General features: G+C 38.4%; 1 protein-coding gene across 1 annotated transcript in view; it reads right to left on the bottom strand.

Moving 5' to 3' along the window:
• Positions 1 to 26,677, bottom strand: part of LOC122802225 (coagulation factor VII-like) — a 794,227-nt gene that overhangs the window by 47,549 nt on the left and 720,001 nt on the right. The window contains exon 11 of the mRNA XM_044071885.1: positions 16,163 to 16,386. Coding sequence (XP_043927820.1) covers positions 16,163 to 16,386 — 224 coding nt within the window. The remainder of the gene's footprint in view (positions 1 to 16,162; positions 16,387 to 26,677) is intronic.

The raw sequence follows: 26,677 nt of genomic DNA, 5'->3' as shown, positions 1-26,677 counted from the left end.
AAAACAGTACAATGTAAAGATTATACTTTAAATAGGACAAGAGAGAGAGTACAACCAAGGTTATACTGATTCCAGAAGATCAATTTCACCCAGATGCAAAAAAAAAAAAAATACACAAATTCAAATAGGTGAATAGCGTTAGTACAAATATTCAAGCATTGAATACTTAAGCAATAACTGACGATATTGATGTGGTATATTAAGATTTACCCACAGTTGGTGTGGTTTAATCATGAGTGTGAAGTCTGAGTGATCAAATAAACCCAACCTTGGATAAATCTTAAAATACCACACCACAGAGTTAGTTATTACTATTATACAATGACACTTTGTTTGTGTCTTTCGGCTTTTCCCGGTTAGGGGTCGCCACAGTGGAACTCCGGTCTGCTAATGATTGGTAGTGGATTTTTTACTTGCAGAGTTACCAGCCCTGATACACAACCTTCAACGAAGGTACGCCCATTCACGCATGTCTCCACGCAGAAGGCGCTCTAGCTGAGAATTGAACCGGACAGCGTCTTACTGTGAGGCGAAAATGCTACTGCAGCACCATACAATGACACTATTTAAGAAAAAAAATACTTACTTTTCTTAAATAAAATGTCTTTCTATAATGGTGCCATACTATCCTTTCATGGCTGGTACATATTCTGCTCTCATTTCTGATGTACTGTGCATGAGTATGGGACTTGCATTTCCACTTGTACCCAGTACATCAGTGCTTTGAAAAGGAAGCAATGGAGAAAAGACGGTCTCCACTGCTTCATTTTTCTTTTCTTTTTTTTTTTAAAGAAAAAAAAAATGTTTTGGATAGTTTAAGGGTAGAAGAGAGAGAGACAGATTGGAGGAAATGCAAGGAAAATGGGGTACATGTCTTTAGTTTTGAATAACATACCTGATTTTCCTAGTATTTATTCTGTCCTGTCTCTCTGCTATGTCCAGAGTCCACATTTTAGTTTTTATTTATTAAATTTTTGTAAAAAAAAAGTTAAAAGTTAGTGTATGCCATTTTCCATTGGCATATGCTTGGATTTACAACTGGGATGCTAACTGCGATGACCAATCAGTGTGCTCGTTTTGGAATATTAATGGGCAGTCATTGTATAATAAAGAATATAAAGTACCATTTGAAATGCCAAATGGATAATGTGATTCCAGGAGTAGTAATATAGAAATTTAATTGCAAACTATGCTAAGGAGACAGATATATACTACCAGATTGATTGTGACCTGCAGTTTATTTATTTATGTTTATCGGGGTAGTAGACTAATCAATATTGGCCACTTTAAGACTCTTCATGGCTTAACATTTCACAAGCAAAAATACAGAAATATAATCAACAACAGAGTAGTTTAGACTAATAAGCTAGAAAAATGTGTGTATATATTCTAGTGAACAAGCACAGTGCAATGTAGAATTAGTAGCATAGCTAGGGCTGGGCAAGAGAGGCAACAGCCCCAGCAAAAAAGTGTTGGGGTTTGCGATCAGTCAGTCCCAATCACTCTCTAATGTAATACTGCCTTTTAAAAGCCAGAATTACATTTGCAGTCAAACCTGAGCTCTGTAGCACTCCTTGTGGTGTCTGAACTGTGGCAACTGCTTGCTACATTGCAGCAAACCATATATGCTGCAGTTTAAAAGTAAAAAAAAATTATTTTTTTTTATATATAGATATATATATATATATATATATATAGATATATATATATATAATTAAAACCTGAGTGATGTAGCAGTCAGTACAGCCAGGGTATAAACTGTAGCAATTGGTTGCTAAGTTTTTAGGTTAGATTTTTAGGAGCAACTGGTGTACAATCCTCAAAAAGCATGCACTGGATCTGGTAAAGCATGCAGTTTGTAGTGCTTCATGAAAGTAAGAAGAAAGGACCAAGTTGCTGCCCGTAGAATACTTCTAGAATCCACTGTATGTCACTGATGAAAAGGCCCTGGTAAAAAGTGCCTTTCCCATGTAAATCAGTGGAAAGGGTAGAAATGTATGCAGGAGCATTCTCATCCAAGGGAATGAGATTGCATCTATCCTCCAAGCATGGTTGCAGGGATATCTGAAACAGAATTTCTCCAGCTATCTGTTTTGAAAGGAGGCTAACAGATATATTCGAGGCATTCCCCACATCTGGACTAGATCTTGGAACACCACTGCCCTGAGTGTTCTCTCATGTGAGTCTGTCCAGGATCTGCTAAGTCTGTTTGCCACAACATTCTGCTCTGATGGGATGCATGATCCCTGACGAATATGGAGAAGCCCATTCCCAGGTTATCATTACCCCCTAGTTTGTTTAGGTACTACATCATTGTGGTTATGTTTGTAATTATCAGGAAAGGACCTGGTGACCAAAGGTTGTGAAGGACTTTCAAGTCATGAACACTGCCAACATCTCCTAGATATTGGTGGGCTTCTCCACATCCTTGATCCCCCAAGTGGGTAGCACTTCCTTCCCCATTTATATAGTTCCTCAAGTGAAGTTGGATGAAGCTATATGGACTGTCATTTGTGGGGAGAAAAGGAATCCCTGGATTGATATTCCACTAATCTCTGTAGAACTGCAACTGTTTGATATATATTTAGACATTTATAACAGTGCATATACACTTTTGTTTAGAATATATATGTAGTAAAATATAACAGTGTGTGTACACTTTTGTTTTGTCATCTTCCTCTGTATCTAACTGATCTACATATTTAGATTATTCAATTTCTTTATGTAACTGCCACATAGCTATTTCCTCTGCTTTCTCTATCAAGTATTTTGGATTTACATGCGAAGGTGTCTGAAAATCTACAGGGGATACTTCCCCTTTCTTGTGTATTGATGACCCTTATAGCTGCCTTTACCAATATTGTAAGGTCTCTGTGCATTGACTTGTTTTTCTGAATTGTCTTGTGAATTTTTTGGCTCTGTTTTTGGAAACACACCCTGTTCTTCTTTGTATTCATGCCAAGCCTTGTAATGATCACAATCTTGCTTAATATGCCCTATTTTTTTTTACAGAAAAAAACATGTTGCTACCTTTTCTGCATTACCTGTATTGGATCCTGGAGTTAGGAATACAGAAGCAGGAGGTGGCAGTCCTGATGCAGTTCTTTCTGCTGGTGGTTGGTCACACCACCATTACCTTCCACAGCTTTCCACTTCATTGATTACCTCAAATGGGTCACCCCCTTCTCCCAGTTCAAAGATATGGTGTGAGTATAATGCCCCATCATTGGCCATAGTCCATCCCCTGATTAATTTTTGTACCAAATCAGTGAGGGTATCTGAATTTTCTTCATAAATGCATTTAATATTCCTTGGGACCCCTTTTATTTGCTCTAAGAATCAATGTTTTAACTGTTTTTGTATTTCTGTTTTTTGCGTGTCCCTGTCTGACGTTTGATATAGTATCTGAAAGGCAAGCCTAAAGTGTTTGCTTTGTTCCATTAATTTATCTGAAAGGGTGATTTTGAAATTATCTAGCAGCTTAGCTTTGAGAGGGTGCCCTTGTGTATATGCCATTAAAATGGCTGCCATATGTCCTAATTTACTGTTTGATAAGCATCTTGCTTTAATGAACAGGCTGTATGACATCAGAAAAAAATACTCACTTTGATTCCAAAGACTGCTTTCATAAAAATCTATATAAAGGACATTAAAAGTGTATGATGTTAGATCTGATTTTTGATAGATCTGGTATATGTACTGGAAGGTTGTTAATCTATACTGGTCATGAAAATCCAAACCTAAAATATTACAGCTGTAAACTGTACTGTATTGTATGTGTCATCTGTTACACAGACAAGTTATTTTATTAGTACTGCACATAAAATAGTTCTGAAGAGGTTATAGTCTGCAAAGTTCAGTGCATTAATCTGAATTTGGTTTTAGCAAAGCACCAGCAAGCAAGCAGGCATCAGCACATCTGCATTTAATTTTTCAGTAACTTTCGTCTGATGAAGGGCAGTACTGGCAAATGGGATTCCACGGAAAGCAGGTGCTGTATCCAATGAGTTCAGATATACCATTGATTTTTTTTTTTTAATGAGAGGATGGGCCAGTGGTAAAATTGATAAAATGAGAATCATGAATGCCATTAGTCCAAAAAAAACCTAGCAATTCTTTCCCTGAGGCATCATTCCTCAGGGAGAATTCTCGAAACACTGTCTAGCATGACAGGACCTTCTCTTCAAGCCAAAGATCCAGAATCTTATTGAAGTTGATCAAAAACTCAAGAAAGTTTAATCCTTGTGAGGGTGTCAAACATGACTTTAAGAGGTTCAATTTAAACCCTGGATGGGGAGTCAGGATAAGACCTTCTCTAGTGATTCCACACACCTGGATAGAGACTCTACATAGATCAGTAAGTCATCAAAATATGGAAAAAATGTGAATACCCAGAGATCACAAGTGGGCCAAAGCTGGAGCAAGGCATTTGGTAAACACTCACATTGCACTGAATAGCCCAAAGGGAAATAGTGAAAACTGATAGTGTGATGCAGACACAACATACCTCAGATATCCTTGGAAGTGATTAGCAATAGTGATATGAAGAAAGGTATCCATCAAACCAGAGTCACATGAAGCAGTGATCTAGAAACAGGGAAATCACTGTCTGCAAGATGAACATCTTGAAAATGGGGACCTTGACAAATGTGTTCAAAAAGAATGATTCCTAGCCATTCTCTATAACTATTCATATTGGAAAGCCAAACAAAATGTTAGAGAAGAAATATTTCATTATTTGCAAAGAGATGACCAGTTCTATGACCCCTTAGTTTGGCATTTGCTGGAGAATAGGAGGAATAACAAAGTCTGGTCCAGTAGATGAGGAGGACCCCTGAATGTAGGTGAAAGATGTTTTCACCTCCATCTGAATCTCCTGGCAACAGTGTTTCCACCCATTCATCATAAATCACTGATGGCCAAGCCACCCTGTTATGAGCCAACTTGAAAGACAAGGCACCAAATAGGGAACTTGATAAAGATGTGTGCCATGCCTCAGCATAATCATAAAAGGAAGGGGAGTATTCCTTTCTAGGGAAGGAACCCTTCTTATTAGGCTCTTTGGAGTTGTTATCTTGCTGTTTCCTTTTATTCCCTTGGTTTTTGTCTAGCTGGAACTTCTGCTGGTTAGGCCACTTAATAATACTATTACTTAAAGGAGAACTGGGAAATATGAAACCTTTTCAATACTCCTTGCATCAATTTACCTCAGTCATCCCAGTGCATAAGGATCTGATTATCTTCTGTAACAAATACACAATCAGACTAAAGAGGAGCACCCATAATCTCATTTCCTAACTCATCATCAAAATTACTGGCGTTCAACCCAGCATACTTCTTAATCATCACCATAACACCATATTTCTGGAAATAGTATCAGTTCCCTCCAAGGCACTTTTTAGAACATGTTTTAACACTTGAGAGACAATGAACACAATATTTTTAACATAAACATTTTGTTCTGCAGATAAGGATACAGCAAACTGATCTGAACTGCACACAAATCTTAACACAAACTTCCACAGAAAATAGTGGTAGTTGAACACTTTAAAAGCTCCTATACCAGACTATGCCAACTTCTTTCCCTGAGATTTTAGCCACTTGCCTACTTAATTTTCAGAGACTGAGTAAAAAGATGTGATCTTTGTATTAACAATTGTCACAGGAGATACAGAAGCAGGGTCTGCAGATAAAAATTGTTTGGAGACCAGGTGAGGTTGGGCATATCATTCCTTTTTAGGCAAAGCCTCAAAGAACTGAGGAGAACTGCACACTTTCTAGAAGACAACCCCCATATCTTGGATTAAAGGAGGGAAAGGAAAACATCTGTTTGGGTCCTTGTATCTTTTTGTCATAAGAGGAACTCACCTGATCTGACACAGACAGAGCAGAGTCATCAGATACAGTATCCCCTTAAAAATATGGTTGTTAGCAGGTTTGACCAGGAGTAGAAGTGCTTGCATTACTATAGCCCAGGTGTGCACCTTGTAACTAAATGACTAAGCCATGGGTCTATCCATAGCTACCATCACAGATGAGACACCAGTCACAGACTGCAGCAACACTGTTTGGAGGGGCCCTGTTTCATTTAAGCATGCAATACACAGTTTGACAATTCTCTGGAGGAAAACTATCATTCCTGGCAATAGATCCTGTACCCCTGAGTTCCCCTGCACTTAACAGGTTTCATTTGTCCATACCTGAAACAGGCAATGGCACAGCACTACAAGATGTGCCTGACTCTCATGTCAAGCACAGTTGTGATATTATGACCACCTGAAGGGACCTGAAGGTAACAGAAGTTGAGTGGTCTGACAGCCTGCCCAAGCTAAAGCTACTGCAGCGTCACAAGTCAGAGACTGAAGCATATTTTTGAGTTATTATTTCATTTTTTAGGTGCAGATGGGGAAGATTACATGGGGAGGTCTGTGTCCATCATGTTAGAGGACAAAAAACTAGCCAACTCAATACCAAATACTGGCTGTATGGTCAGCTAGTAAAAAGATGCACAAATCTCACATTTCTCCCTGTAAATAGCAATCTACAGAATGTTTCTGTAGGGAAAATATTCTTAACACTGCACTAAGAAAATTACAGTGTTTTATTAACACAGTTTAATGCACAAAGTGCATGCACAAAAGTTCCCTGATTTTGTAAAAGGACAGCTATTTTCAGTATAAATGAATGGGCACAGCCTACAATACTATTATACAAGATAAAAATCATAAACTGATGAAAAATTCCTGTCAGAAATGTTTAGCATACAAAATGGTGCCAAAAGTAATCTGAAGTTTATTGCTGCGGGGTTTGCTGTTTTAAAGATTACACCAAATAAAATGTAAGTTGCAGTAACATAGTTCCAAGCATAAAATACATGTGCAAAAGTATTTTTTATAAAAAAAGAATAGTTTCAGTCAAAAAGAATGAAAACAGTCTGAAACAGTATTAGAAAGGAAATAAATCATAAATTGAGGAACAAATTCCTGTCAGAAATGTTTAACATAGAACAACATAACCCTATCAAAACTTTCAAATAAAGTTTGTAATCAACAGGCTTATTGTGCAAGTCAAAGTAAAAACAGAACCATATACAAAATTTCTATTCAGAAAGAACAGTCAAAGCAGCAGAATGCACTATTCACCCACTGATAGAAAATGCAGCGCGTGAAAATGAAATCCAAAAAGAGTTTCCTATCTGAGCTCTACAGCTGGAATCCCCAGAAGATAATGCCCAAAAGTACCTCACCAGAAGGATCAAGGGACTCAAACAGATGCCATATGCTGCTTGGTTAAAAAAACTCCAGCTCTACTCAGTTGCATACTGCCTACTTCGAGGCGATCTATGCCTGACATATAAAGCTATGTCCAACCCAGAATTAATGGACATGCTCCACCTCAGTAAATCTAAATCCCTTAGAGCCACGCGCTCGAGGGACTTGAACCTCAGCACAGAAATAAATAGAACATGCTGGAGGGACAGATTCATAACCCAGAGGCTCCCTTCACTCTGGAATAGAATACCAATTCATGTTAGGCAGAGCACCTCACTGACTCTCTTCAAGAAGAATCTTGATGAGTGGATGGGGGATCATAGGTTTGTCCTGGGGATTACTTCCATGTCACTATTAGACAGAGGCACAGTAAACTAAACTTTAAAAAGGGCACAGTATACTCAAATCAAGGGGTGGCATAAGCCAAACACAATCGGGCTAGGCTTATAAATGCCCCAGGGCAGATAGCCTAGTATGAACCTATGAACCTATGAACCTATAAGGTACATTCAGGATATCTTTACTGGACTGTGGCACAAGAAAATGGAATAGGTCCTTTTTGTGAGTGAGAAAAATTAGAGTGAGTTGTGTTCAAAATGTTATGTTGGTAAGACTGTGAGAAGATTAAAAGAAAGAATTTATGAACACGACTTAGATATTAAAAAGAAGACCACACATACTTTATTTAGACATATGATGGAAGCAGTAGACAATTGGTTTAAATTTGTGGTCTTAGAACAAATTTTAGTTCAAGAAATGATTGTTATTATGGATAAACACCTTAATAACTGTGAACTGAAATGGAAACTATACTTGAGTGCCACTCATTATCCACAGTTAAATGAGACAGTGTCTATAAACTCCTAGCCTCCGAGACTTTCTATTATACTGTTGGGGTGTTTTGGGGCAACTTGTGGGATTGACTGTTTCTGATACTGTCCTGGGTGTTTTTTTTTTTTTTTGTATGTACTACCCACTTAACTGTACAGCCTCCCATGCTCACTGACTATGCTTAAGTTCAACTACCCTCTTTAAACCATGACTTTTCTAAGGGAGCATCATCAGTGAACATCCTTTCAACCAGGATGGGCACATTCATTATTCCCCATCACTCCATCAGTTGCAAAAGCCACTATTCAAACCCAGGTCAACCAGGCTGTACTTAGGCTTTTACCCCTTAACAAATTGGAAATTAAACATAAGTTTTAAATTAAATCTAAATCTATATGATCAGTGTAAAAGCAAAGAAGAAAGTATAGCTTTGAAAAATGTATTATGGTAATTGAACAGTGATTTTATGGTAACTGGGAAGAGACAGAAGAGTAATAGGACACTGGAATGGCTAGGGAGGCACCGGTCATTTACCCTTCCCAGGGCCTCATTTAACCATTATCTGGCTCTGCCTTTTATTATTACTTTTATACAGACTTTTTAATGTGAGTGGGATGTGTATTTCTGGAATTTAGTGTTGATTTTTAATTGATTTAGTGTTTATTACTGTTGGAGTATTTCTTTTTCCTGTTAAATTAATTTAAAGATTGTGACAGTTTGTCATATTTTGAAGTCTGCAAGGGAGTAGGGATCTGTAACTGAATGTAACATAACATACAAGTAGTCTGCACTATATTTGTCCTTTGCACAGAACAAACTGGATACCCATATAGCAACTAATCTAATAGGTCAGTTGTCCTCTGCCATTGTTATAAATTAAGATTTATATATATATATATATATATATATATATATATATATATATATATATATATATATATATATATAGATAGATATACATGTATGTATTTATGAACGTCACTGAATCCCAACCTAATAAAAACTTTTAAAACCAGTCAAGCAACCTGAAACATCACTTGTCCTACATCAACTATCCCAATCCTCCTATCTTATGTAACTGTCCCACAACTCAGTACAGCTGCATTCTAAAACCCTACCAAATCACGGACTCTAACTCTAAAATGACTCTCCTGCTCTTAAGCCTAAATTCTCAAGATATCTTGCTAACCATAAAACTCAACTACCAGTGCATAAATTCCCTGATTGCTGCATATCCATAAGATCCCTTTTCAGCCTCCTAATTCTGACTTCCCTTTTGCTACTTAAACCTAAACTTCCTCTCTATTCCCTGACCCTAATCCCTCCCCTTTACAAGTTAGCATAGAAGTGGGCAAGTAAATGACACAATCCCATTCACTGGCCCTGTTAACTACAAACATGGACACTTTTCAGTTAGCAGCATTTGGAGATAAAATGCTGCAAAACTTAACTTTTGCCAAATGCAGTCTTGATAAAAAGAATATAACCCAATATATATATATATATATATATATATATATATATATATATATATATATATATATATATATATATATATATATATATATATATATATATATATTAAAAATATCAAACATCATATGCTCCACAGATTAACTCCAGAGTAGGCAAAACTAAAACAATCCTTTTTGCATGAAGGCAAGCCGACTTGTACTCCCATACCCCCTGCTAATTATATGTACTAATTTTGAGATCATACAGTCACCAGGGAAAGGGAATATTCCACTACCTGGGGATTGTTGATCATGCTCATATGCTGACCATCTGTTTCATTCTATCAAATTGTGTCGACCTAACAAAGGTTAATCATGTGTCTATTCAATGAAAAGAAAGATACCTCACACACACACACACACACACACACACACACACACACGCATGCACGCACACACACACATGCACACACACACACACACACACACACACACACATAAACACACTAAACACACACATATATCACATATATATATATGGTTCTACCTGACTTCGTCGACAGCGCAGAAGACCGACAACGGAATCCGGAGCTCCAGAACATCGACAATGCAGAAGACCGACACGACGGATGACAACACCGACGCTGAGGATGCCGACATGGGAAAAGGCTGTGTGAGTATGCGGTAGTGACGGACGTTAGGGTGCGAGTCAGGTAAGTGTGGATATTGACGGTCTGTGGGGATAGGGGTGGGTTAAGTGAGTTAGGGTTAGGGAGCGATAGGGGTGGGTTAAGTGAGTTAGGGTTAGGGAGCGATAGGGGTGGGTTAAGTGAGTTAGGGTTAGGGAGCGATAGGGGTGGGTTAAGTGAGTGAGGGTTAGGGAGCGATAGGGGTGGGTTAAGTGAGTTAGGCTTAGGAGCGGGTTAAATCGTGCGATAGTGACGGACCTTAGGGTTAGGGTAAGGTTTAGTGTGGGTTTGTAAGGATTTTGGTGTGCTTGTGTTGTGTGTGTGGTTTGTGGAATGGGGATGTGTTTTGTTTTTTATTGTTGTTATTGTGGTGTGTGCAGTGTATGGGGTTTCGTGTTTGTGTACCGTCGGTTATTTCGTTGTCGGGTATGTGAGGTTTCGTGTTAATGGACTGTCGATTATGTGGTGTCGGTGATGTCGTTGTCGGTGTTGTGTGGTTTCGACTATGTCAGGTAGAACCATATATATATATATAGTTTACTGTCATAAGCTCCATCTAAAAAATGTTGAATTCAGCAGTACTGAGGAGGTAGCAGTGAACATTACATTTTCAAAAATATACAATATTGGATAAACCTGAATTTTAAAACACACTGTTCTTCTGTACCAAGAAACAAATGCTAACACTGGTCCTGAAGAGGTGAAATCATGGAGTTTGAAAATCAGGGAGTTTAATGTTGTAGGTTTTTATAGGTATGTATTAGGCTAATGTCCCTGGAGGCTTTATAGGCTTAGCCTGTAGAAATGCTCTGGCATCGTGCCATCTGACATTAGTTCACAGTGCCTTTATCAAGTAGAGCCACTGGGTGAACTTTTTATTTCCCATCCACTCATCAAGATTTCCTTTGAATAGGGCTAGTGAGGTGCTCTGCTTGACATGTATGGGAAGTCTGTTTCAGAGCATGGGCAATCTCTGGGTTATGACCCTGTCCCTCCAGCATGTTCTGTTGATTGTGGTAATGAGGTTGAGGTCTCTGGAGCATGTGGTGTGGAGGGATTGGGATTTCTTTAGATGTAGTATTTCTAACAGAGCTGGGTCAGACATGGCTTTGTAAGTCAAGCAAAGATCGCCTCTTAGTAGACAAGAGAATAGCTAGAGTTTTTTGAGTCTGTCTGTGTAGGACTTGTGTTTAAGGCCTAGGATCCTCTTCGTGAGGTACTTCTGTGGCCTTTCCAGTTGTTGCATCTGTCTAGTGAGGTATATGCCAAATAGGGCATTATACTCGATGCTTGCCCTAATGAGGGAAGAGTTGAGAGAGATGATGACCTCTTTCTTCCTGGATGCAAAACCCTTGGTAATGAGATGTGCCACATAGAAGGACTTTCTGACCACAGTGGCAATGTGGTGGTTGAAGGAGAGGTTGCTGCCTACCTGTGTCCCAAAATCTCTTATAATGCCTTCAGTCTTCAGTGGGCTCCTATCAATGTGGTAATCAGTGGGAATTCAGTTTTTCCCAAAGGGGATGGGGCACATTTTTTGGCATTAAGCTTAAGGCCATTGTTTCAACACCAGTCATTGGTCTCAATGAGGCCTTTGCAGTTGTCTGCAAACTCAGTCGGCCAGACTCCCTCCGTGTTGGCTTGGACTTCTGAGAAGTAGATGCCAAAAAGGAGAGGACCCAGGACTAGTCACTGTTGGACTCCTCTCATGACTTTTTAGCGCTGGGACTTTAATTCAGAAGAGGTCAAACCATGTGACTTGCTATTCTCAATTAGTGAACTATTTAAATGTTCTCAATGAAGGGGAGGCACTGATTGTTTGTTTGTTCTTTCTGAAGAAGTCAGATTGTTAGCTGACGAAAAGTGTATGGTTTCAATAGCTTAAAATAAATTTGTATTTATATTTATACTGCGTTGGACTTTGCATTTTCAGTGGAATTGAGACTTGGCCTTCTGAGTGTTTGGTGAGTCTTCATTCCACTCGTGACTTGTTGGCAGTCTGACTTGGAGTCTGCTACTTTCACACTTTGAGTTCTATCTTTGAGCCTGTTTGCAACCCACCTAGTGAAATAGGGGTTGATGCCTAGTTTGGTGAGTTTATCAGTAATTCCTGAGTGGGGAATGGTATCAAAAGCCTTGGCCAGATCGAGATAGGCTGCATGAACTGCCTTGCCCTTATCCACAGCTCTGGTGACTGACTCAAAAAAGTCAACCAGGACTCAGCAGTGTGATTTCTGATATTCCTCTATATTACTGTTAATTCAGTGTTCCAGTGACTGAGTTTGTAATGGCAAACAAATTTTATTACACATAAAGACTTAAAAAAGTAAAAAGTCACAGACATTCAGAAGTCATGTAGCTGAAATACTGGAATCTCCTTAGAGGTCATTTGCATATATCCCATGGTCTTCACTGTAGGAGGGTTAATGTGTTACACATTGAAAACTCTAGCTTGGCTGAGTCACCATTGCAGTTTTACTGAATAGTTTCTCTATTTTCTATCTATCTGTCTATCTGTCTATCTATCTATCTATTTATCTATCTATTTATCTATCTATATATATATATATATATATATATATATATATATATATATATATATATATATCTATATATATATATATATATATATATATACCTAGCCAGAAGTAGAAACACCTTCAAATTTAAAAGTAGAATAGATAGATAGATAGATAGATAGATAGATAGATAGATAGATAGATAGATAGATATATAGATAGATAGATAGATAGATAGAAAGAGATAACTACACACATTAACGTGTAAGATTTTGTCAGTCAATATCCGACCAATTAATTTAGGGTTGTATTAATGCACTTTACGGGCTAGAACTCCATTTTTCCCTACTGCTTCTTTTACTGTCCATGCCCTTTTTTCTTTAATATTGTATTGATAATGAAGTTTTTATGAAAGTTAGTACAGAATTCACTTTATGAGGGAAATTATGGTTCTTCATTTTGACTTCTGATCTTAGCCAATTATCAATTTATTACATCTGACCTAACATATAATTTTTCCAGAGCTTTTGTTTTCCAGCATAGGGTGGGTTTAGACAGTTGGGAAAATAGGCATTTATGTAATATAAACAGTCATAGTGGCCAAACAGCATCTGCATAAACAAATGCCAGAATTAACAATGTATTTATTGTGCTTAAGTGAGAGTTATTGTAGTGCTTGCAGTTCATGGCATGTTTGAGTGAAGGAAAGGCTCTGTAGACAGATTATTATTAATATATGGTGGAATTATTCTAGGAGTGGTAGGGCCATATACTTGTGAACTTCTTATGAGCAAGACCAGTAATGTCCATTTTTTCCAGATCATTCTTAAATTTACTGTACTGAGTTATCATTTAGTAGATTTTATGGAATCTGACATTTTGTACCAGATAACTCGTATACTAGTGCATAAATATTTTATTACAATTAATATCTTCTGACAGTTTATCTAATGTTCCAGATTTAAAATCTGTTCTTGTCTGTTTGCATTTGAAGGTTATAAAAATGTGCCCTGATATTCATAAGCATAGTGCAGAGAGACCTACAACCATGTTTTGTCTGTATTTTCTCAGTATTGTGAATGCAATTGAAGGATGACAGCAAACTGCACCAGTACTGAAATGAGTGTCTGCCTTTATAACCATCACACAGGATCACATAACACACAAAGTGTGTTATGCCTTTCCATTATATTCCTTATCACTGTGTTGTGCTTCTGACATTGAATGTTGCAGAACATAGGTACATGGCAGATGCATACATTATTATCTGCCTGCTCTCTGCTTTGCTGTGGTCTCCCATTATGCCTATCTGCAGTTCATAAAAAAAACTGCTGTTTAGTAAGAATGACAGAGAAACATGCTCCTTCTGGTGGGAGCTCAGAAGCATTACTGTGTGGGAGAGGGTATGGTGTGGTTGAGGCAGCAATAGTTATGTGCAGTTTTGGAAGTTATGCTGCCAGCATAATTTTTCCTACCGTGTAAAAGAGTGTTCTTATCTATCTATCCGTCTATCTATCTATCTATCTATCTATCTATCTATCTATCTATCTATCTATTGGTCTAATCTAGCTACATCTCTCTCTCTCTCTCTCTCTCAATATATATATATATATATATATATATATTATTTTTAGCACTGATATGTTACTGGTATGTTGCTCATCTCTGCCTGCTAAGTAATATATCAGTAAAGAAGAGGGATGGCGGTGCTAACAAACAGTGAACATTGTGTTTGTATGCATTTGGAAGTCCTACAACTACACCATTGAGTATAACCCTTATGTAAATGTGTACTGTTTGCAAATTGCTTATGACCATTGTGAGGTTTCACTTGGACATGTAGTGACTGGATCACATAGTTTATATTTATAATTAAGAAAGATCATATGCAGGTTCTTGCTCCTTTGTGTATGATTCTATATGACCCCCAAAGTGATTTGGTATATACTACATACCAGCCTTACATGTTGGCATGCAATAATTGTGAATAAAGACATTAGGCAGAATCATACGTTTACTGGAAATTACTATGAAAACCTTGGGATAACTCCTTTAAGTAATCATTTTTTCAGAACTCACACGTTATGTTTTGATAAGACATTTTCAGCACCAGCATTTGGTCTTTTCCATCATTTATTTTTGCATAATGGATAGAGTACAGGATTTGCAGGCAGAAACAAGAGCAATGTCGAAGAAAGATACCCAGACAGTTCCAATAGAAGTAGGATCAGCAGGTCTTATAAAGAAGCGTTTACAATCTTATTTACATATGCTACCAATACATGTAACTCCATATGAATTGCAAGAGTCATTACTGGGTAAATTGTGGGTGCTGTGGAGAGCACTACTGACTGACATCAAAGATTGAAACAATACTAATTTCATGAACTTTAATTGTACTTTGACTTAGAAATGGGGTCCATTCCTGTTATGGTATTAGAAACCCAAAAGACTTGGAGAAATTAAAAAAGAGTACAGAATGATCTATTTAAGCATTAGAGCATGTTGCTACAAATAGCTAATCATTTTCTCAGATTAATATATGTATAGATGTAATATACACTTGATAACTGTATGGGGCAAACTGATCTAAGGATACTTTTATGCTGTTACAGATGCATCAACAAAATTACATTTTGTTACATTGACAACATAAGTTTTTGTGAAACATGAATTGTTTCAAAATAACTATATATATATATATATATATATATATATATATATATATATATATATATATATATATATATATACATATATATATATAAACATTTGAAAAGATATAAACTGAGTCACCAAGTTCAACATAAGGATACTTAGATGGAGTATGTTCCATTAAATAACTAAAATAATTCAAATGAATACATTTTCTAAGACTAGGATAATAAAATTGACATAATGCCAGGATGTCAGTCTGTGCCCCATATACAATCCATTTAACTGCAGAATAAACTTGTATGAATAATTTCAATAGTTATACAAAGTTATCTTTGAAATCGGATACAGTATATATGAGACTTTGCAACTGGGAAAAAAGTGGAAAATATGCTAGCTGATTTGGGAGTTACAACTATTTCATAAATTGTTTAATTATTGTATTTAGTCTTTACTAGGTGGTTTAAACCAGTAGACAAAAATGTTGGCTTTCAAGGACAAAGTGTGACACTGCATCTGTTTAACAGACTAGATGAAACTCATAACAGTATGCAATCAGAAGATCAGAGAATTATACATTAATATGCACTCAGATTTAAGGCTATTAAACCTGAATTTAGCATGCTGCACTACCAATTGTTTAGCATTACTGGCATTTAAATGGTAAATAGTAACAATATTATGTTATATTATAAATGTAATTAGTATAACTTTGGTATATATAAGTGTTTCAAATTACTTACCTGCCAAGGGCAGTGTCCAACAGGGCAGTATTCCCGATGTATTCCGGAATGAGGATTTCCAACTGCTTCAGTGTGACTTGACGGATTTTGCTTAATCTTTTTAATATCATCACTGTAGCCTTTGCTAAAAGTATCTTTATGGATGTTGATATTTCCTTGATCAGTTTCTGGAATGATTGTTGGTGATGTACCAGCTACAAGTCGTCCACATGCAAATGTTTCTGCTAAAATAGAAGATTTTACTTATTTAAATGCTTGTTAATTTATCAGAATTTGATTATCTTGGCAATGTACTTTTACACAGAGGACATTATTCAGACATAGCAAAGGTCCATAGGTGACAAAACTGTAACACTTTCAGATTTGACAAATAAGACACATACAACTTCCAAGAAATCAATACATTTAGGTTGAACATATAAAAGTTACCAAGTAACTAAATGTCATATACTGCAGTAGGTGATTATTACCAATATAACATTGAAATTGCCATCTATGCAAACAGGAAGTGATCAGCCTATGACAAGAATAGCTGCATAGTTTCTAAATGGCTAAATAGTTTTTAAAAACATTAAAATATATTTTTCTGATATGCTTAACTGTCTGTATATGTCTATCAAGCTTTAATATAAAATAGCTAGCATTGATAAAACATGAACAGAAGAAGAAAGGCTAATAATGTTTGAAAAGGTGATGGTGGTCATACAAGATGTTGAAACCTACCGTGAAGATTTAAAGAAACAGCAAGATACGTTTATGGTAATGGAAGCTAAATGAACAGACTTATCAGGAGAAAAAATTGGACGCCCTAAAACTACATTTCATTTCATTAAGCATGAGGACAGACAGGGCTATCTAGGCAGGGACCAGCAAACTTTACACAGAAAAATGGACAGCTTCAATAACCATTCAAAAATTAACAATGTGTGAGTTATTGGGGTACTGGGGCATATAAGTGCAAAAAAGAGGAACAGTTTCATTAAAAAAATCATCCATGAAGTAATTCACCTGACAGGTCACCAGACAGATGAAACAAGAAGAATATTTTTAGTTACAACATATAATTAACAGGTCAGTCAAAATATTTGCTAATGGCTTTAGCATGTTTCAAAACCAAGGAAAATGTGATAGAAAATAATAATGCTAAAGCGGTACCATGGAATACTATCTGTGCAAAATCCATTGACAACTTTCCACAGAGTCATAGAGGCAGAAGAATGGTATCATATAAAAAAAGCTTTTTGGTAAGCAGGTGTATGCCTGGCAACACACCCTGGGAGTATGTATCAAATAGGCAGTTTGGCATTGCAAAGAGAAGACAGACACATGGAAGTTTCCTACAGATAAAGCACAGACTAAACACTATAGATTCAGAGGACTGAAGTATTTACTTGGCAATGAAACAAATTGAATGGGAGTCTAACAAGGAAGGGTAACAAGGTAAGGAGGTTATACTTCTCACAGTGATATCTAAGAAGATAAAGAAACCAAACAACATAGCGGAAAGAGCAGTGGCATGGGAAAAAAAAAACAAAGTAGCCAACCAGGACAGAAAAGCAGAATATTCAAACTTCAAAATATGCAGTACCATGGAAATATTGAAAAATGACATCACCGATGCCAATAGACTAAACAGGAGGATGGGACACAACACAGCAGAACAGAGCAGTAGGACATATCACCAGGAGTTCAGACTCAGCAGTGATATGATGTGGACTTGGATTCAACCAACAAATGTGGTCAGTTGCTGCTGTACAGAATCATGATACAGCACTTCATAAACCAATATAAGAACAAAATGACAAATTACTCATGATTTTTTTAAATTACTCACATATAAGAGTAATGCTATGCATTTGTCCATGAATGTGTATGTGTATGCATGTGTGTGTGCATTTGTCCTGGCCCCTTTCAATAATTCACACTAACACCAAAAGACATTTTGACGACCTTTATTAATTCAACAAAACTGATAACTTTATTCATATAAAAGTAATAAATTAACTGAAGTCATCACATTCTTCCTGGCATCCATCAGGGCAGTGTACCCACTCACTCTGTCCAAATCATCCGTCAGGGCAGCGTACCTACTCAGCCTGTCCAAATCATCCATCCGGCAGTGTGCCTGGTCAGTCTTTCTGAATAATCAGCATCCAAACTCAACTCACTTATTGTTATCAAGCAGTGTCCAGCAACTCATTTGATCCCAAAACTCAGTGCTCTCAGCACCATCACCTACAGGGGGAACAGAAGAGGGCAAGCCTGTCCCTCTTCTCCACCCACCTGCCTAATCCCAGGATATTCCCCCTCATCTGTCCATTAACATTCATCATACCCTCTAAAAACAATTTCAAATGTACATTAAATAAATCTAAACCAATGTCACTCAATTGCACCCCATCAAATCGAAACTAAACACACTCTCTGTCTTTAAAGTCCCTATGTTCTATCATGTACATGCCTAAAGCTCCCAACTGCCAAGCCAACATCTGGTTAACAAACCTCTGAACCCAATCCAAAGCCTGACAACTGACAGCATTCCTCCAACTTAGACATGGTACTATCTCCAACCATACTATACATATACCAGGGCATAGAGTTTGCAACTTAAACAAATCCTCTGTTATATTATCCACAAAACTGTTAGAAAGAATTTACAAATCATTGCCGTCTAAGTGTACCACCAATATTCATGGAAAACCTAATCGTAACCTTACCACTTCAAACTCATGCATAAATTGAGCCCACCTAACACCTCTAACCCCATGCCAAGTAACCATCCAACTAACCAAGACCATCCCAAATTCTTCCCATCCATCCTAACTGCTGCCCTTTTCTCCGCCCAGTGGATATAGGAATGGCCCAAGATGACAACCTGATTTCCTAAAAGAGAAAAAAATAAATAATACAATGAAATTCCTTATCTAATGTAAGATAAAAATGCATTAGAAGACCATCTCCCAACTCTTCTAATAACCCCAATGGATCTGGCTTCCCTTGCCAAATCTGAAGCCCTACCAATATGAAAGGAATGAGCTGAATACCTCTCAGATAGAAAACTGATGCAACGAAATGCCCTCCTTATGACTTGTATAAACTGATCACTTGTTACCATCCTGCCATCTGACAAATGAAAAAACAAATCATACAGACCCCTCACCTGAGTACACATTAATTCCATAGCCCAACCTACTGGACAAAGCCCAACATTCCTTGCCTTTCTGAGCACTATTAATGCACCTTTCCCCAAATTATTTGTTTTAGACCTCCGCAACTCAATGTGAACTGCCGCAGAACATATCATTATATCCCTCCAAACTAACAATCCTAGCAACATAGACACTTGAAATGCACCAAAATACAACCACACACACAAAGTAACCTACATAACATAATCAACTGACTCCCCCTCCAGTAAGACCAAACCCTTCAATAAATCTTTCAAACTCTGTCTCCCCAATGGCCATTGCATATCCCTATGATCTCCCGTCACTTTTCCCCATCCTCTCAACATATGCCCAACCTTCCAAGACTTCATGAGATTCTGCAACCCAGTTACCTGTGCAAATATACTAATCACTGCCAAATCTGCCTTAACTGTTTGTAAAGCCTTACCTTGCCCCCAAGCTTGAGCCAAGTAATGAATCAGTAGCTTCTCCAACCAAATCCCTTCTTCTTCTGGCAATTGTAAAACAAATTCATCAAAATCATAAAGGGCCCTACCATACACCTTTCTAGTAGACACCATCCAAGATTGTTTCACTAACCTCCTGGTTACATCAAAACAAGATGCCACTCCTCCTCTGGCAGCACTATCGGTACCTCTTCCACCCCTGGAGCCAACTGTCGAAATCTGGAAAATTGAAATCAAGACAAGCTGTCAGCAATTGTATTGCTCACCCCAGGCACATGCACCTCTGTAAATGAAAAATTAATTATCAAACTCTGCAAGACTAACTTACATAAAACCAATGCTGACCACATTGGTATTAACTCTAAAAATGTAACCTCCCTTTTCCACACCTGTTTACAATCCTGTGACCAATGAGCTGCAAACCATTGTCCTTCAAACTATGCCCTCATTCCCATATCACCTGCTGCATCTGTGAACATCTGCAGCTCCTCTTTCCAATGCAGTCTGACTGCCAAAAAAGAACCCCCAGTGAACTGCTCCAAAAAAGATAACCAAAGAACCAAATCTACCAGTACTAACTTGTTAACCCTAACCCAATAGTGTTTGCCCTTCCACACTTTTAACAAAAAGGCTATTAACCTACAGAATGTATGCACTGGATGCATTGCCCACCATGCAAAGTTCAAAAGCCCTAACAGCTCCATAACTGTCAAGATCCATACCTTATCGTTGTTCATGACTGTCCTAATCTTCACCTTTAATCTGTCTATCTTATCCATAGGGAAGCAAAACAACCCCCGTTCTGCATCCAGTAATAAACCCAAAAAATCCAAATCTTTTGCTGGGCCTTCCAACTTATGCCAAGCCATTGGAACCCTCAACACATCACATATCCCCAGAAATTCTTGCAACCCTTCTAGCACTCCTTCCAATCCCTCCCCAACTAACAAGAAATCATTTAAGTAATGTACAGCCATCTGCATACTCACCCACTGCTGCCAGATCCAGTGAAGAAACATAATGAATTTCTCAAAGGTTGCACAGGCTACTGAGCAGCCCATAGGCATAGCCTTGTCAAAATACAATTTATTTCCCACTACCATGCCCAGTAACAGCCACTCCTCCTACCTGATTAGCAGCAGATGAAAGGCAGATTCAATATCCACCTTCACTAACCATGGATCCTGGAAACCCCGAATAACCTTCTCAGCACCATCCAAAGATGCATAACTAACCTTACCATCCTTGACTGCAATGAAATTGTTAACAGAGTTCCTTTCTGGATATGACAAGTGGTGAATCAATCTAAACCCAACCACCAATTTCTTTTTTACCAAGCCCAATGGAGAAACCTTAAAAGTCTCAAAGGGAGGGCTGTCATAAGGCCCTAGCAACCTACCCACCCGATGCTCCTTCTCTAACAAACTCAGTAAAATGTCCTCCTTATCCTGTACCAATCACAAATTCATGCAAATCACCACAACCCCACCACCCTGGATATAATAGAACCCCCCCAAGAAAAACGATCTAGTATCTCCCTATTAAAAGAAGGATCAGGAAAACATTGGAGCATGCACTGCAGAACCTCCACCCTAATGGGGGAATGTGACCTCCCCTTCCCCTAGCCCCCATGAAGGGCACTCCATCACATGACCCTCAAAAATTGCCTCTACCCCTAATGATCTAAAACCCTTGGGAAGAAAGAAAAGATCCATCAACTGAGATTGAGTTTGGAGTCATAGACTTAACCTCCCACTTCCCAAACTGCATGGCTGGAGAATTCCCACCATACCTTGATCAAACATGCAAGAACCTGCACCCTACCCACAAAAAACTTCCTGCATTAAAAGTCCAACACACACCTCCTCCTTCTCCCATCTTTCCCATCTAGCACTCCTGTCATACTTATCCATCATAGTAACCAACCAGATATCTGGGTGTCACACCTCCCAGCGGAGAGAGTGATCCACTGCTTTCCACTTCCAAAACTTCGGGTCATACCACAAACAAGTATTCTCAGGCCATAAATGCTGAGCCTCCTGAATCATGGGAAAATAACCCAACAGAGGCAATGCCAAAGTCACATTCTTTTCCATCAAAACTGCCATGTAATAAACAAAACCAACTACCGAGTTATCCCATGTCCTATGGTATATCCTACCTACCCTCTTCCTCCCCAGTGCAGCTAAGGCAGGCAGAAAATATTTACTGTTTGCTGATTCAGATTCCACCAGCCCCTGTAGCCCCTCTGCATCAATTAATTCAAAGACATTGACAGATTCTCCTTTCCAAATCTTCTCTTTAATTGAAGAAAGAATGTGCGAAGTCAAAAAGACTGTGCCCGTTCCTTGACCCAAACCCTGCATAGTTAACCAGTCGCCTGGTCTTATGCCAAAATCAGAACCTACTTGTGAACCCAATCCCAAGCTACCAACAGACCCTGCACTGTCATCCCTAATTGCTTCCCTCCCACTTGCTCCTTAATTCCCTGCACCCCCTTCGCAGCCCTCCCACATTATTCAAGCCATGACAAAAGTCATCCCCTATTGATTCACTGTCATCCCCAACACCCCCCCCATTCCCTGAATCTGCCCTGCCCAACAGAACACCCATTGTAAGATCATTACCTGATTCTCCATCCTGATTCCTGTCAGGTGCTGATGAACCTACCAGAACCACCTCTCTCTATAATCACTGTCTCTTGCCACAAGTCTTCAGTGCAGAGTGACACCTCTTTTGGCTGGATTCTCCCACCTGTTCTGCCATCAATGAGTCAGTGTTTGGCACCTCCTGGACAGCTTTTCTGCATGAACCACTATCACCTCACACTGCTGCTGGAGACTCTGTATGCTGGCCATATGAAAAAAAACACAATAGCACCAGTAGTTACAGCAGTACCCACAATATCTACAGAGAGCAGAGGACAAATAGAAAAAAACAAACACCAGGGGCCAGCTGTTCACTTAGGTAGTTGCACATGGAACTCCCCCTCCTGTTTTAACCACCAGCATGATTGAAACTCTGACCGCATTTGGTACCTTATTACATAGCCTCTCAGCCTACCTGTACCCCACAACTATGAGTATACACAGCATATACCAATTTCAGCCTCAACATACCCCTCAAAAGCCTGGCCCTCACAGAACATCCAAACCATTGAGTGTTGGTCCGTTCCACACAAACTCTGCTGAATTTTTTATTTTTTTTATGCAAATCACTGGGATGATGTGATGATCAAGCCCACTAAATAACAACATACATTGTGCATCAGACTTCACATCCTTCATAAATTTACCTGCTAACACGATTCCATTATGCTAGCAACTCTCTTAGCTTTATAAGAACGATAATTATGAGCCTTCCTTATTTCTAATGGGTTAAAAGGTATGACCGGTATGAGCATCTGCCGGCAGCTTAATTAAATTTATTTTATTTTTTTAATAAAACTACAAGTAGACCTTTGATGTGAGGATTGAGCCCTTTATAAGAGAAATACTGCTGGCAGCACTAAATAACATACATTGTGCTTCAGACTTGACATCCTGCAAAAAATTACCTGCTTAATTCTTCTTTTTCTTTTTTTTTTCAATATAGCTAGACCTTCCTATCATTAGCAAGACCTCCTTATCGCTAGCTAACCTACCCTGTCTACTCCTGACTACAGTCCTTCACTACCTCTCCCCCTCATAATGGGTAACTACCTTGTGGAGCATGCATGGACTGCCAACAGCATGAGTTAGCAGTCATAGCCCATGAAAAACAGGAGATCATCCCACTCCCACCACCACAAATGGGACAAAAATCTTAATTCCCTAGCCAAACTACCCAAAAGCTCACACTAGTATAACGAGCAGAGTGAAAGTAGCGAAATGCTATGCACAACAGCCATCCTCCTTGTAACCACAAGTAATCACAAGGCAAACGACCACCACACCTCATGGATCAACTCCACCAATGACCATCCACACCAAAATAGACCACCAAGTATCTGTCTAGCGGCCAACCAATGAGTTACCTAAGAGACTCCAGCAACCCCTGAGTGCCAGACACCACCATCACTGTAACACAATCAATCCCTGCCACACCGGAAAGATATGAAAAATGGAGAGCAACTGCCATCCTAAACTATGAGTTTTCTATGAATAATCCACCCTTCATTCACTCACTCACAGCACCCCCCCCCCTTATGTTACAGCATGCTACAGAAATTATCCAAAAAAAAAAAACCTTACCAACCTAACCACCTATTCCAACATGAGCCCATAAAACAAATGCTAGCCTTACCAAGCTTCCCACCTAGACAACAGCTATCCAAGGCCTACCTGTTGACCAGAGTAGCTACAGGTCATTGTGGACATAAGTTAGCTTCACAAACTCACACCAAAATGTGATACTACTTCCTCTACTATAGTAATATAACAGCTAAGCCCCACCCTAACTCTACCTCACTTCCCCTAAATCCCAACATCAATGAACCAATTACCATCCAAAGCCTAACTACCATAATGACTTAACACTATACATAACCCTTTATTCCCTTAATAAATTCACCTCACCCCCCAATTCACCTATTCTAATCCCCCCCAAGGAGGGTCCTGGACAAATTGGTTTGTCCCAAATCTCATTTTATGTGTGTGTGTGTGTGTGTGTGTGTGTGTGTGTGTGTGTGTGTGTGTGTGTGTATGCACATGCTGTGTACACTATGTGTATACAATAATATCATTCAGTAATACTGTAAATGGTTTAGTCATTCTATCTTGTAGGCAAAACAAATCAACATAAATATTCTGAGTAGGATAACAAGGGTGGTGGGGAGGACAAACATTTCAGAAAGTGTGAAGAAAAGAAGTCTGTTAGATTCAAACATAAAAGATGGAGGCTCAGGACTGAAAAAGAAGGCATGTGTGATATAAGATGTTCCTACAGGCATTAGTATGTAAAGCAAAATTGAAAGAGTCATTTTCACATTTCATTTTGCTTGAATGTACAACCAACCTATAGCCATCTGATTTCATTACTTCCCATCTTCTTGCCTGGGTGTATAATAAATAATGAATATGCCTTTGAGACATTAAAGAATGCTATTATCATTAATAATAAGATATTTTTAGAGAAAATGCTTCAAGAAGCATTGTAGAAGTCAAATGAACTAACACAAAATAAGTATCTCTAAAGTCCAAAGTTTATTCTCCATAGGTGAGATCACAACAATCTCTGATGATTATAGCACAAAAAGACCAGTTTTGCTGAAAGAAACTTCAGCTTCCTCAGTTGATCTCTAACAGTTTTAGCACAAAAGGACCGGCTTCACTGAAATAACAAAAAAAAAAAAAAACTTCAGCATCCTCAGTAAGTTCTTTACATGCATTTACATGCCCAGACATAATGTTATCCCAAAACAGAATGCACCACATTAACAAGTTAGATCATGCAGTTAGTTGCATAAGAAATGTGTATTCATATGTCAAAATGTCTATTGCTGTTATGAGTAGTAATACTAGTTGACATGCAACTTGAAAAAGCACTGCTTCTTAAGCTGTTAGGAAGGAAAGTGGTCACATGCATGAGATCCCCAGATTTCTTATCTGTTCCCAAAATTTGGCCAAGATTTTTACTGTGCACTCTTCCTGATTTTTCCTTTAACGTCAAACATAATGGGCAAATATGATTCTTCTGAGGTTCTGCTGTGGTTATGGATTTAGGTAAATGTGTGTGTTAAGGTTTTGTGTAGTTGCTGTGGTGTGTGTTAGTGTGTTTTGTTGCTGTGATGTGTGTGCATGAGCAGAATGTAGCTTGTGTGGTGGTGTTGTGTGTGTGTTTGTGTTTAGTGCGACCTTGGAGTTAGAATATATAAGTGGGGGGTGTGGGAGGTGCAGCCCCCCACATGGGGGTGCAGGGTGTGTTTGTGTGTGAGGAGGATGGTGTGTGTGTGTGTGTGCATTAGAAGAGCAAAATTCAAAATCTCCGGTGTGTGAGAGTTTGAATTTTGCGGTTTTAGGTTTATGTGGTTTTAAAAATTCGACTTTATAGTTTCAAAATACTGAATTTTGACATTTCAGTATTCCGGGGATATAAAGTGAATCTATATATATAAAGAGAAAATCCTATTAATCAGGTCAGGATGAGAAAAAGGATTAGTTCATTGTGAGCCCACAGAAGAGGTGGATGATGACCCGCTGCATGTATGTATGCTAGTAGGAAACACATATGAAGGAACAACCATTTGGAATTTGAAAATTTTGATACAAAAATCAGGAAACAAATGTTAAGAAGGGATGGTACAGTACAGTACAGAAACCATCATGGAGGAGTAACACACACTAATGTCAAGACAAGTTCATTAATAGCACATGTATTAAGACACATACCAACACAGTTTTTGAACCCAAGCTTAAAGAAAATACAACTAGAACTGGAGAACAGTATATTCCCTAGAGTAAGCAGGTTTTGTCCTCCCAAAGAAGTAGGGGTAAGGGGACCCTTCTATGTACTAACACTGGCACTGGCTCATAATTTGGCACAGCATGTAAGGTCAACAGAGAAATGAATTCAATATGTAGTGGAACCATAATATTGTATATGGGAGGGCTAGCTGAAGAGCTGGAAATAATGATTACAAAAAAATATGAGATCAGAATTGGTGAACTGCTGGTAGTCAAGTAATATGGAAATGGATGACAATAATCAATGCAATACCCAAAATGGAAACAAAGAACGAGAACCATGAGATACACCAGGGTCTGTTATTGTCTAATGGTTGGTATACATGAATGTGTGATATATTCAGGCAAGTTGGCAGGTTGGCAGGTATTCCTGGGACACCAGTTGCAGGCTGGTTAAAACTGACAAGCTTAAGAAAGGTAATTGGAAACACTCTCAAG

The sequence above is a fragment of the Protopterus annectens genome, chromosome 5.part0, assembly GCF_019279795.1.
Source record: "Protopterus annectens isolate FY-2018-M chromosome 5.part0, PAN1.0, whole genome shotgun sequence".
In the NCBI taxonomy this organism is placed as follows: domain Eukaryota; kingdom Metazoa; phylum Chordata; order Ceratodontiformes; family Protopteridae; genus Protopterus; species Protopterus annectens.
Note: the sequence above shows the minus strand (reverse complement) of the source record. Positions and strands in the feature narration are given on the sequence as shown.